This window comes from Thermobia domestica, chromosome 1 (assembly GCF_964235325.1).
Source record: "Thermobia domestica chromosome 1, izTheDome1.hap1.1, whole genome shotgun sequence".
NCBI lineage: Eukaryota > Metazoa > Arthropoda > Insecta > Zygentoma > Lepismatidae > Thermobia > Thermobia domestica.
This window is the reverse complement of record NC_137454.1, coordinates 68767533-68781967: the sequence shown is the minus strand read 5'-3', so window position 1 is coordinate 68781967 and position 14435 is coordinate 68767533. Positions and strand designations below refer to the sequence as shown.

General features: G+C 34.4%; 1 protein-coding gene across 1 annotated transcript in view; it reads left to right on the top strand.

The window, feature by feature from the left end:
- The window catches only part of LOC145685742 (lysosomal phospholipase A and acyltransferase-like), a 40833-nt gene that overhangs the window by 12695 nt on the left and 13703 nt on the right, over positions 1–14435 (top strand). Inside the window, exons 2-5 of the mRNA XM_081758242.1 lie at positions 1257–1399; positions 3924–4155; positions 6767–6994; positions 13220–13391. Of these exons, the coding sequence (XP_081614368.1) occupies positions 1257–1399; positions 3924–4155; positions 6767–6994; positions 13220–13391 (775 nt within the window). The remainder of the gene's footprint in view (positions 1–1256; positions 1400–3923; positions 4156–6766; positions 6995–13219; positions 13392–14435) is intronic.

Below are 14435 nucleotides of genomic sequence, written 5' to 3'. Positions count from 1 at the left end.
CGATCAGATGTTTTCAGAAAACTGCGTATTTGGTAAGAAGTAAAGGGGACTAAAATTAATAATTGAAATAAAATGAAATCTTTTGAGCTTAACGTCCCACGGTTATGCCAGTTAGGCTAAGGGAGACGATGATTAAAACAAGTGAATGATGATGGAAGAATTTATAGAACGAGAAGGTGGGAGGAAACGGGAGAACCTCGAGAAAGCCCACAGATACGATGTTATCCACCGCAAACTTACTTGTCCGGGGATTGAATCAGGGACCCCACGCATAAGAGGTAAGCGCTCTACCACTGAGTCACCGTGCCCCCTGAGACTAAAATAACCATGTTTCCCCCTAGAAAAAGTTGTGTTAATTAAATTGTTTCAACCTCTTTTTGGGGATTCATCAGTAACTCCTCTCTAACTGCTCTACTTATTGTTAATTGTAAATCCACGTGGAGGACATTCTTGATCCACCAAATTAAAGAATATAAAGAAAGAAAAAAATGTGTGGTCTGTAGAACTTCGCACACCTTCACTTTAGGACTTCTATTGTTGAAAAGAAAGAATTATACATATTTAAATTGTAACTATTATGTACTAGGCATGCCCATAGAGGGTTGAAATGATTTAATGTAACGCTACTTTTTTGGAAGGTACAAGGTTAGTACTTAATTTTAATTTAGAGTATGCATCCTATAGCATACATTGGCAAATAAAGGCGACTTTTCCGTTTAATAAGTACAAACTTTAAACCCACAAACTAACGAAAAATACTCTGTCATTTCTCTTGCATTTTAATTGTATCGTACGTCTAGTTAGCATGTACAAGTTTTATAATATATTTTCAAAAGATAATGAAAAGGGGTGTTTATGTATAGCAAATAATCTTCAAATTTTGATTAAATGACTTAAATTTTCAGGATTGTATAAGTGTCCGATTAAAGATTTTTCGTAACTGCATTTTAAAATTTGCAATCAAATTTAGGATTTGAAAAAAAAAATGATTTGTATATTATATGGAAGCTCATTAAAAAATAAAGGTTTAAAACGAGATTTAAAAAGAGAAAAGTAGTATTCACTCCTTTAAAATTGTATTTATTACTATTTATTGAAATTAAAGAAGCAATCTGGTGTTCTGTTTCGATTCTAAAGGATGCAAATTCATGTACTCACGTCTGATGTGTACTCTCAGCTATTTATGATTTTGGTGGTGTAATCAGTAACTTCGCAACTGTTGTCTCAGGAATTGGACTAATTGACGTTACTTTTAGTTCCAGGAGACGGAGGTAGCCAGGTTGAAGCTAGATTAAACAAAACCACTGTCGTTCATTATCTGTGCGAAAAGAAAACAGATGATTTCTTCGACCTATGGTTAAATATTGAACTCCTTGTGCCAGTGATAATTGACTGTTGGGTAAGTCATGCTGTTATTTTTTTGATTGATTTTTGCTATGCGTCCTTGTGCAACATTGGGGTTATAAAAGACTGGGGCTGCTATTTACGCGGGCTCCAATTAGGGATGGACCTGAATCCGGTGCAGTTGACAAGTGCATAGACCTTCATGCAAGATAGTCTCGCACAAAGCACGTCCTTCCTACCACACTCTCTCTCCAAGAAGTTGGATTACAGTACCATGCCTTGAATAACTGCAAGTTGTGTATTTATTTCTGAGTTTTAAGGAGCAATCATTTCATCTCGTACATCAGTGAAGACACAGTTGCACAGAAGTTAGTAGTTTAGGTTCACGAAACCTATACAAACAATTAAGATTGAAATTGGTCCCAATCTATGAATCGAATGCAATGCTCTTTGCAAGTAGATAACTGTTGGAAACGCCAACCTTCGTCGTAAAATAATAATAATAATAATATCGCTGGAGCACATCAGTTGTAGACCTTTATCATTAATGACATTTCTTGTAATATTCAGCTTAAGTTCTTGGGAAGTGCGTAGTTTTTTTTTTTTTTTTTTTTTTTTTACATGGTATCCTTTAGATACTCCTGTAAATAGAAATTGACTAGGGATGGGCAAAACCGGTTTTTATAAAAACCGAAAACCGGTTTTTATAAAAACCGAAACCCGAAAAACCGACATTTCGGTTTTCTCCAAAACCGGTTCGGTTTTCTCCAAAACCGGTTCGGTTTTTCACCGAAACCGGTTTCGGTTTTCTCCAAAACCGGTTCGGTTTTCTCCAAAACCGGTTCGGTTTTCACCGAAACTGGTTTCGGTGAAAACCTTTCGAAAACACACAAAACTATTTCTGTGGAATTGGATTCGGTTTCCGGAGAACAACGAAACACCATTCTGGTCAGAAATAGAACAAATTTTGAAAAAAAAACCGGAATCGGTTTTGAAGAAAACCGAAACCGGACCAGGTAAAAAACGGAACCGGTTTTGGAGAAAACCGATAACCGGTTTCGGTGAAAAACCGAACCGGTTTTGGAGAAAACCGAAACCGGTTTCGGTGAAAAAACCGAAACCGGTTTTTTGAAAATCTTCAAAAACCGGTTTCGGTTTTTCTAAAAACCGAAAACCGAAAAACCGGTTTTTGTGCCCACCACTAAAATTGACAGGCAGTAAGGAACCATAAACTTTGATAAATCAGGCGGTCGCCAAGAAAACTGAGAAGCATGTCATGAAATGTGGCTTTGTGGCTCTGGTTGTTGTAAGATACACTTTTGTTCATCAACTTCGAATAGAGAAAAAAAATGACATATATTGTGATAAGAACTCACTGTTCTGTGCCTTTTAATAAACTATAACCCCACTATTTGTCATATGCTACCAGATGTGCCGTTAATGATCACCCGTTGTCTAGCATTACTTAAGAGAATGTGTAGTAATAGCTTATTTGATAGTTCAGTTTATTTAATACACTTCATTATAAAGAAACCTAGATTGTGGATAATATTTAAAATGTGGAGTGAGATATCAAAAGATCCACATGAAGGTTAGTTATCTATATCAAAACTTATCTATAGTGTATAGATTATTTCTTCAATAGATGTGCAGTTTGTGTATAAAGGATGCCGCCTTGTACGTGTGATGACCGTGGAAAACACCCCCGATAACTAAATGGCCAACCAGAACCCTCATTTCTAATATTTAACAACCGCTCGTCAAGTCCGCGTTGACTCTTAGTTGCCGCAGTTCCAAACGCTGTACTTTCAGTCAGTGATTAGAAGACTGCTGTTCAACATACAGTTTTCTTATATACTGTTCACATCTGTTTCACATTAGCAATAGTATTCGGAGAGAGAGTGTGAGACAGAGACATAGTGGATGTTGGAACATTGCAATCTCGCAAATGCGGTCAAATGAGGGATGAAGGAAAGGGATACTGTTGTAAAGTCCAGCAGGGAAAGTTCAAAGAATTTGCCGAACTGCTCATCTATTGAAGATATACTTGCCCCTATTCAGGGATCTCGGATTAAATGACTTCGTTAATTATATATGTAAATAAAAGACAAGATTTATTTCTAGATAATAATTTATTTGTAAAGAGGTGTAAAAAGTTGAGTACACATACAAAAAATATTCTCAATTATCCCCCAGTTTATTTTCATTCATTTATAACTCTCTCAGACAAAGACAAATGAAATAATTTTATTTTTTATTTTTAAAGAGAGTCATTCAGAGCCTATTTATGGAAGGTACTGTACAATCATTTTCGGTAAGACTTGAAAAATCTTTATTTTAAGGGGACAGGATGTACGATTACTGCTTTTGAACCTGAAACCTGATGTGGTTGTTAATCTTCACCTTGAATTGAACAATCAAATGAAGATATTATTGATTAATTTAAATGATGACTGATCGTTGCGTAATTCTTCAGTTTTTTAGAAATGTTTATAGAGTACCTTCCACAATTAATTATGCCAAGTGCTTTAAATAAATTAATTTTAAGGTTTACTTACTACATAATGTCGTTCTTTCAGGTTGATAATATGCGATTAGTGTATGACAATAAAACAAGGACCACGAAGAATTCTCCAGGAGTAGAAATACGAATTCCAGGCTTCGGGAACACGAGTACAGTGGAATGGTTAGATCCAAGCCAGTCTTCACTTGGAGCATATTTTAAGGATATTGGCAATGTACTTGAGGCAATAGGATTTGAACGAGGTGTTTCTATACGCGGAGCTCCTTACGACTTCCGGAAAGCACCAAGTACGTGATATAGACCTGATTCCATTAGCAAGTCGTATTAGCAGAAATTACTTTAAATTCAGTTTAGATTATTTACATTTATATTAAGCCTATTAAACATGACATACAGTGACAGTATTACATCGCGTGCGGTAATTTAAATGGTTCTTTAGTTCGCAAATTTAAAACTGAACGTGTTAGTCAGTCCAGACTCTCACTTTCTCGAATTCTATCGAAAAACTTGAAGTTTGAAATATATAAACGATAATTATGCTTACTTTGAGGAAATAATGCAGATTGAAAGTATTGGAAAATATAATACTGAGACGAATATTCGGATCTAAGAGAGACAGGAATGGGGAATGGCGGAAACTTCATAACGAGGAATCGCATAATTTATACCGTATACCTAACATTGTTGGGCCATTAAATCTGGGATGCTTAGGTGGGAATGTCATGTAGTCAGAGTGAAAGTAAATAGGAACGCTTTCAAAACGTTAATTGGAAGCTCAAACAGTAAAAGATTATTAGGAAAATCGAGGCGCAGATGGGAAGACAATATTAAGATGGATTTCGGAAAATTAGGAATGCAAAATAGAAACTGAATTCAGTTGATTATGGACAAAATTCAATGGAGAGCTTTTGTGAATTGAGCCTTCGGTTTTCGTAAACCATAGAGTTAGTTTAATTTAAAATAGTAAAAAATGGGAAGTGAAAGTTAATAGACATAACTTAGATTCTGCTACAATCCCCATAAGTTTGTTGTCTACTTGAAAAGTGGACTTGACAACGTAATGGTTAGTGCATTGAAATGGTAAACCTGGGTTCTGTTCTCGGTCCTGCCTTTATTTTTTTCATTATTTGAATTTCGTTGAATTTACGTCTTCAGAGCATATGATGTAAGAAAGAATGGGTTGTTTCCTTTGTTTTGTCATACAATGTTCTCTGTTTACCCAGGGCTGAAAACTAGTCAGTAATATGTCAGTATTTCAGGCTCTTTGGAAAAGTTAAGCGAAAAATTTTCAATTATTAATCAACAGTTTAAATGTTTCGCGTGGTCTAAGCCCAATAATAAACATAACAACAACCGAGAGCTTGTTTAGAGACTCGATATGTTGTTGATTTACAACTATTTATCAGCACCCCATGAACAATAGAGTACACCATAGACTGCATCCGTGAACATGTATAAATTGTTAGTATGATTCTAATGGCAGTGGGTAAAAATAATTTGTAATAATCAAATCATTCATAAAATGGCAGTCATGTTTTCAATAGCTGCAAATAATATCTTAAAATATTACACAAATACCACTTTTGTCACAGAAGCTTAGTTTTATTTGGCTTAGATTTCACTTGCAGGTACATGTCATTTTTTTTACTCACATTTCGTAATACATGCCATAATAATGTATGTGGATTGTACAAAAAAAAAAAAAAAAAAGTTGTATGAATACGTATGAATAGTTGCTAAGTATGAATACATATGAATACGTGTGAGTATCTTTGTATAGTTACACGGCACTACTAAATCGCACGCACTAAATAAACATGAAATGTACAAAATAATGGTAATAAAATAAATATAAGTAAGTTAAAAAATAAACGAAATACTGTTTTCACTATTTTGCTCCATTCCTTCCTACTTTATCGTGTCCAAGTCACATTTTTGTTTGCATGCATCATAACTTCAAATACCACGCACACAACAGAACAGTTAGTTACCTATTATAAATAGACTACTGTAATGTAACTTTCAACTGCATAAAGCATCATGAATGCCATTAATTGTACTGAAAGCTTATATTACGCATTAGACATAAGAATTGCCTGGAGTAGCTTAAAATGTATTTCTTATCTCACAAACTGCTGTGTGTTAGCAAGTAAGTAGCCATTTTAGTAGCAGGTTCGAGTGTTACTAACTCAACTTGAGTTTACCAGATAGACGACACTAGGAAAATTCTCAGTCCCATTCTTTCCGCTTCTCCCCTAAACATAATAGACACTAATTGATACTTCCCTCTTCGCTGTCCCCGCTTCCCTTCTGTACTACACAAAGAGAAGCCCGTTACGCTCGCAGTCCTGTTGTGAACGTGGTTTGATGATGGAATGCATATACGCAAATGGGGAAAGCAAGCGGAGAGTTTTTAAATTTTAAGACACTTTCTGGTAACTGTAATATTACAGGAAGGAAATTAAAAGAAAGAAAAGACACGATAATGTATTATTAAGTATCTTAAGGAACAATAGACTTACGCACAATATGTGATGGTTCACATACTCTTGTGAACTGCAAAAAGCGACGATATTAGCCTATATACATATTTGTAACTAATGTACTTGCTGTGTGTTGCATACAGTTTCCGCATGAATTATGAGTAATCTAAATTTGTGTAACTTCTGTAATGGGTACCTCTCATTTACGGACAAAAAATCATGATTCATTTATGTCCGCTATTCAGAAGTTCCACTCTATATTTAGCAGATGATATGTCCACTAAAAGTTAGGTACCTATTAGTGAATTGTATGGAAATCTTAGTGTCACTTCATGGAATGCGAAATTTATTTATTTATTTTTAAAGTACTTGCATGTGTACTTTTTAATTTTATTTATTTGTTTCTTTATTATAGATGAAAATCAAAAGTACTTCCAGAAACTAAAAGACCTGATTGAAAATACTTACTACCAGAATGGAAACAAACGTGTAACGTTAATTGCGCACAGTATGGGAGGACCTATGAGCCTTTATTTTCTAAACAAACAGTCTCAGATGTGGAAGGACAAATTTATTCGTTCACTTGTAACATTGTCTGGAGTTTGGGGAGGATCGGTCAAGGCTTTAAAAGTTTATGTTGTAGGTAAGTTTGCTATTTTTGTTATTTTGTACATTTAGAACTATCTACAAAATATTAATTGAATTGAGGATTAGAGAAAAATGGACAAATTTTAAGAGCCTATAGTTTTTTAAAACAAATGAAACAGGTTTAAGTGCTGATATATCATACACCACGAAAAGTGATATAAAACCAGCGGCGCAAATCTACTACCCTTGCCACCAGAAGCAGAATACTCACTTGCTTTCAGTGGAACAGTGACAAGTGCCACGCTCTAGTGGAAAAAAGGACAATATCCAGAAAAAAATATTTTTCTTTTATTCAAAAAAAAAAAAACTTTCAAAGGAGAGGCATCAAAACATTAGTGAAAAACGAAAAGCATAATTGCATCTGAAGCATAAAAATGGCTGCCTTTAACACGGAAGAGAAGCTTCACGAAACTATTAACAACCACTGTACGGATATCTAACAGTCTTTGAGTGGCATCTCAGTTGAAAAAGACGGAAGAAATAATGTAACGAATATTGAAACCACCATTTAAAATGTAATGATTAATTTATATTATACATATATTTTACATTACATTCCAGCCCACAGTCCGTGTAATTCTTAAAATATATAAAAACGATCAAATCACAATCAATCAGGCACGACAAATTATGTCACTATTACCTTTATTCTCCAAAACTCTATAATTATACTTTTCTTTTTCGGTTGTAATAGCAACGTTTTTAAGCAGCTCTCTGCTGTTAAGGTAACTAAATGTAACGATTATACACATAAAATCAACATATATCTTCAGCTGCTAAGATTAAATCTTATTTCTTTCTATTTAGAATCAATAACATATATATTCTTTTCTTCTTCTTCTTCTACACGACAGATTGTATACTTTTATGCACCGTTGCCCAAAACCAAGATATAAAAATAGAAGAAATTACAAAATAGATATACAATATTGTTGTATATATGGCTCCTGACGAGGACTTCTTGAATTGGTGACAATTTAAGAAAGAATCCTGGACCGTTACCTATCTTTACATATAAGGTTACATTACTTTCCGAATAGCCCTCGTCATTTTATCTCATTCTTATATTCATTTAACATTTAATTCCATTCTAATTGTATAAAATTATCGACGAAGAGGACTAATTCAAAAAAGAATATGATCAATTTATTAATTATTTAGGTCTTAAAATAGATTCTTCAAATTAATATTATGGGAGCATTGACGAATTAACTCAGTATATGCTGACATATTATATAACTTATTTCTTTCATTTGGGCATAATAACATAGCTTTGATAAACAATATTTGTATCGATGCATAGATGTAAATACCATAGAATTCAGAAGTACGAATTACAAAGAAATTATAACAATATTCAAAGTGAAAGAAAACAAAAACTTGATCAATATCATTATCAGGAACAATACAAATAAATAAATTATTATATTAAGAACCAGTAAAGTTTATGTGGGTTAGAATGCCGTATAACATGTTTTATTTATTCAAGCATATCTATCATAACTTTTAGTAAACGATATTCGTATTCATATCACAACCTGCTGAAATCTAGTATCCATCATTTTTATTATTTGTATAGAATTCAAACAAAGTACGAATGACAAATGAAATTATAATTGTGTTCAAAGTGAAATAAAAACAGAAATCAATTGAATATGTTTTGTCGGACGCCACAACATTAGCTTAAGTCACATTGCCAAAGAATTCGGTTAGGATGTATTGAATTACACAATCATGAATACAGTACGGCGTGTCCTTTACTTCAATAGTACTTTGGTTTTTATTTCGAGAATTCCTGCCATCTAGGTAACTATTACGAAATCTAATTCGATGGAAATTAGATCTATTGTTTGACTGATTCCTAAATGTTGTACGATTACTATTTCTGTTGCTTCTGAAATTAGCTTTGGCTCTATTACCGGTAAAATTGGATTAAGTTCTATTACCGTTAAAATGGGATCTAATATTACTTCTCGCATTAAGATCACTTTCTTCCCTGACACTGATATTGCGAACAGGTACATAACTAGTTTGATTACGATTAGTATTAGCTTGATTCCGATTATTATTATTAGCCTTAACATACATTGACTTTCAAAATTTTGCACTATCATAATCAGGTGAATGAAATTATCGCATTGTGCAGAAATCTACATTTGTTGCAACTTAAATGGTAACAAGATTCGGATTGATGCTATTATTCTTGATTCCTGTTGGTATGGATTAATTAACTTCAATTCATTATATAGGGATATCACAAAATCAGTTAGATTCTTATCAATTTTGGGATCAAACCGTCTATTTCGAACCAGGGCGTCTCGATTTGCCAACATAAAATCGTTCTCAAAATTAGAAAGTAAAGCATTTTTAAAATCTAGATAATTACGTAAATTGCTTCGGATTGTTTTGAACCATTCGAAACACGGTGGTAATGAAATATGAGGCAGAATTTTCAACAATTTAGATCTGTCTGTTTCCATTAAATCACACTCTTCCTCGAATTTTTCTAGGAAAGTACTGGCCGGGATGTCATCTGAACTTCCACTAAATTTTGTTACGGATCTGATTTCACTAAATCGAAAATTATTATTTTTACTAATGTGCTTCAAATGTCTGAAATTTATGTGAACGTTTATCATGCGGCGAGATAAATGATTTCTTCTCTCATCTCCTTCAATGCTACCTTCACTATTGTCCTTTTCTGAAGATCCTTTGGATGAATCACTATCATCCACTGCTACTCTGGGTTCATGTGGTGCAAGACCAACGTTGTGAGCCGGAACTCGATCATCATTTGCCGTACTAAATTTCTCCTTGATTGCATTTACTTCTTTCTGCAATTCCGTGATCTGACTAGTATGCTCATTCAACTCTGTTTCAACCACATCTACTGCACTTTGTACAATTGTAAATTTGGTGTTGATTTGCTCTGTTATCTGATCTAATTTATTATCAATTTGCTGAAATTTTTGTTTAGATTTGGTGTCCAGTTGATGTGTTATGGATTGAGTTATTTGATGGGGTATTTGCTCTAGCTGAGCATCCATTCTTCGCTGTTGCTGCGTTATTTGCTGGAACATTTGCTCTAGCTGAGTATTCATTCTTTGCTGTTGCTGCGATATTTGCTGATCAAGCTGTCTTATAAGATCAGCCACGTTCGTTGATGAATTCGTACCTGGTAGCTCTACGTCACCACCTTCTTCATGCATATTTTCATTTCCAAAAACATTCATTTTTATGTTTCTATAAATCATTTTCTCATTTCTGAGTAAAGTATACTCAGTGTTGATCACTATGCTGAAACTGCTTTACTATACTTCAAACTAATCTCAAGGTCCTGGTCGGTAAACCACCATCTATAAATATGTAACGTCCTGGGCGAGATAACACCATCTAAAATGAAACGTATATTGGAACCACCATTTAAAATGTAATGATTAATTTATATTATACATATACGAGGGCTATCCAGAAAGTAGATTACGTTTTCGTCTGTGTCCGCTAGGGGCGGGGCTAGCGCGGCCATCTTGGGGTCAGAGCGTTGCGCAGCTCAGTCGGCATCTAGCCGTGCTAGTGAGAGGTTCGTGCTGTGCTCCGTTAAGATACTGTGACGGTTTGAAATGTCTGCGTTAATTGAAAATCCCGCGAGCTGCGAGGTGCGTGCAGTAATAAGGTTTCTGACAGCAAAAAACTGTAAACCGATAGAAATCTATCGGCAGCTGTGTGAAGTGTATGGGGACAACATTATCACTGAAGGTGGAGTGCGACAGTGGGTCATAAGATTTAAAAATGGCCGAACCAATGTTCACGACGAAGATCGAAGTGGGAGACCCAGCAAAGTGACTGCCGAACTTGTCGAAAAAGTCGATGTTAAAGTCCGTGAAAATCGAAAGTTCACAATAACGGAACTTTCTTTGAGTTTTCCACAAATTTCGCGAAGTTTGTTGCACGAAATCATCAGCGAAAAGCTTGGTTACCACAAGTTTTGTGCAAGAAGAGGTAACGAAGTGGTTGAAGTCGCAGGCGGCCGAATTTTTCGACGAAGGAATTTCCAAGCTCGTACATCGCTACGATAAATGCCTTAATTTGAATGGTGACTATGTCGAAAAGTAGTATTTGTGTGTGGCTTTCATCTGTATATAATAAAATTTGTTTCCTATACTTTGTTGATTTTTTATTCCAAAACGTAATCTACTTTCTGGATAGCCCTCGTATTTTACGTTACCTTCCAGCCCACAGTCTGTGTAATTCTTAAAATATATAAAAACGATCAAATCACGTTAAATCAGGCACGACAAATTATACCACTATTACCTTTATTCTCCAAAACTCCATTAATTATACTTTTCTTTTTCGGTTGTCATAGCAACTATCTGCTGTTAAGGTAACTAAATGTTACGATTATACACATAAAATCAATATATATATTCTTTTCTTCTTCTTCTACACGACAGATTGTATACTTTTATGCACCGTTGCCCAAAACCAAGATAGAAGAAATTACAAAATAATATACATACAATATCGTAATAGGACCTCTTCGATGGAAACAAACCTAAGCGTCCTCATTTAAAAGACGAAAGGAAAGCAATGACTAACTGTAAAAATATCAAAAATAATATTTTGGCCAAAGTAGAAAAAGATATAGGGCTATGACTTAGTTGGGTCAAAGTTACGGTTTGTGATGTGGAAGAGAATTGAGATGGCATTTAACGACTTGACTCAATCGAGTTGGCTATCAATATGATTCAGTCCTAGGCGTGTGCTGGATCTCATCTCGGTACAGTCTTTCGTGGTTCATAACCCGCGAAAGCCCATCCGTTGCCTATAGAGCAGTAACTTATAGCTCCGAATAATTGTTTGTTTAGCTGTATTAAACTTACGACCAAAGTGTGCTTGTGCCTAACCCACTTTGAGTATACGCGTCTTTTACTCGTCGTTATAGTTCGATTAGAGTTTAGGATGGTTGTACTTACGTAAGTATTATAAGTCTAATATTATCAGTGTGCACGATTGATTAATCAAAATGACTCGAGAAAGAGTTAACTAGGTCTAATTATGACGTTGGCCTAGTGTATTCTAGAGTAGATTGGAAGCTTAATATTGCATTCTTTCCTAATCGTCTTTATGGCGAATGACTCTTTGAATTAACTATTAATTGCTGTATGCGATATTGTAACTCATGCTAATGCTGTCAATTAAGGGTAGAATGTTTCATGTTTTGGACGGCACGATCCTCGAACTCAGGATTTTGGTACTGTATGCTACCGTTGTATCAGCCTTTTGTAATTAACCCGAAGAATACTAAGATAACAACTACAATAAATAGGCATTAGAAATTTGAATTGATTTGCTTTTATTTAAATTACTGAAAGGTAATAATGAATACCTGTAGTATCATCTATTTCTAGGTATGTGTTAAGAAAATCATGACAAATTCAATGAATCATTTATATAAATTATTTATATTTTAAGAGTAGGTAAGTAATACTTTCTTATAAAACAAGATAAAAACCTAGGGTGAAAATCTTGTTTTTTAACGTGAACGTATATGATGTATGCAGCGCTCAGAATGTTAGTGAAGATCAAATATTATGACCAAGAATTAGTGCATGGATATTTGTAGGTGATTTCCAAAAGCAGTTTTTCAACGTTTTCATTTTAAATGCTGCGATATGGGAGTTTTATGTGTATCAACATTCAGGGAAAATTTAAGTACAAAGGGAGTCTATTAATTAAAAAAAAAGTTCAAAAATTTAGCCAATAGTCAGTCTATTTGTTTAATTTATTTTTCATTTTTGCGAACGATATTTCTAAACAAAATATTTGTCGATATATTCCTGTTTACGATAAATGATCAACCCCAAAATAATCTTTATTTTATTTTATTTTATTTATTTATTTATTTACTTTTTTATTTATTTATTTATTTTTTGGTACACTGTATATTGGTGTTCCTCTTAAGGCTGTCCTATAACTCATATGAGAAGTTAGAACGACAACCTTTGCGGTCTTACAGTAAGTTTAAATTTTCGTACTTACAGGCTTCATTAGATTTTCTTCAAGATCAAATGAATATTTATTGTTTCCAAGTGTAATGTTCTGATAGTAATAACATTTTGTGCTTTCATGCTTAACATTTTTCTCTTTGTTTCCTAAGTTCAATTATCATTTTTAGTACTGATCACCGTAACATGTTTCAAATTTTGCATCTTTGCAGGTGATAATCTTGGAGTGTTTGCCTTAAGTGAGAGTGTATTACGAGAAGAACAACGCACATCTCCCAGCTTAGCATGGCTAATGCCGTCTGATTTATTTTGGAGTGAAACAGAAGCTCTGATTTCTACAGATAAAAGAAATTACACTGTTAACGACTTCGAAGCGTTCTTCCAGTAAGTTAACTTAAATATTGCTTTTCATATATGAGGTTAAAGTTCCCCTTCAAATGACATTAAGATGATTATTGTTTATATTTGTGAAGTAAAATGGTACATTCACTAACGAACACAATAATGAAACCCCTCGATAACTTCAGAATTAATGGACCAATTTTCTGTGAGACGTAGGCGTTGGTGACTGATAGCTATTTTCATTCACACCAAGATTAAAGAAGAAGAATTTGCGAAGAATCGCTCGTAATTCGATTCCACCAAAATTAACTGCATTACAAGTACTTTGGTGGTATGTTTTTAAACATTTTTAAGTACCATGAAAATTGGACCTGCGTTAACATGGACCCAGACAACATATACTCCCACTCTGAATTGACCCGGCTGTGCCGCACGCTGGAGGGAACTTTATCCATGAAGGAGCATTACAAATAAAGAATATGAGAAGAAATTATGCTACCCATTTTAAACATGAGTGTAGTTCAGAAAGTTCGAGAAAATATTTTTTTAATGTAGAAGTTCCGTGCATTTTATGTAATTTTGTATATTAACTTATAAAATGTTAATAGATGCATTAAGAACTAGTTCCGATAACTTTTGTCACAAATATATTTTTTGAATCCCCCGAATTCTATAGTCATGCTCAAGTGCGAGAGTATTTAAATTTGAACGCATTCGGTGGTTCGAGCTCCTTCGTGTGTAAGCGGTTAGCATACGCGCCTTTGGCATGGGAGATTCGGATTCGATTCCCGGCGGGAGCTCATGTGGTTCGAGTTCCACGTTAATCGGTAGGTCCCTTCTCATATAGGCTTGCTGCTAAAAGGGACATTAAGCTCAAAATCAACTCAACTCAGCATTCGGTGGTTCGAATTCCACCTTACAAATACGGGTCCATGTCTCATCAAGAGAGTCAACAGACGAGTTTTAGGATGCAGGTTGCACTCACGAAAATATTTGGGCGGGTATAATTTGTCATTGAAAATGGTGCAATCAAATTGAAGAATTGCAAATTTGGAGGAAAGAATGGTAATTTGGATAGCAGAATGA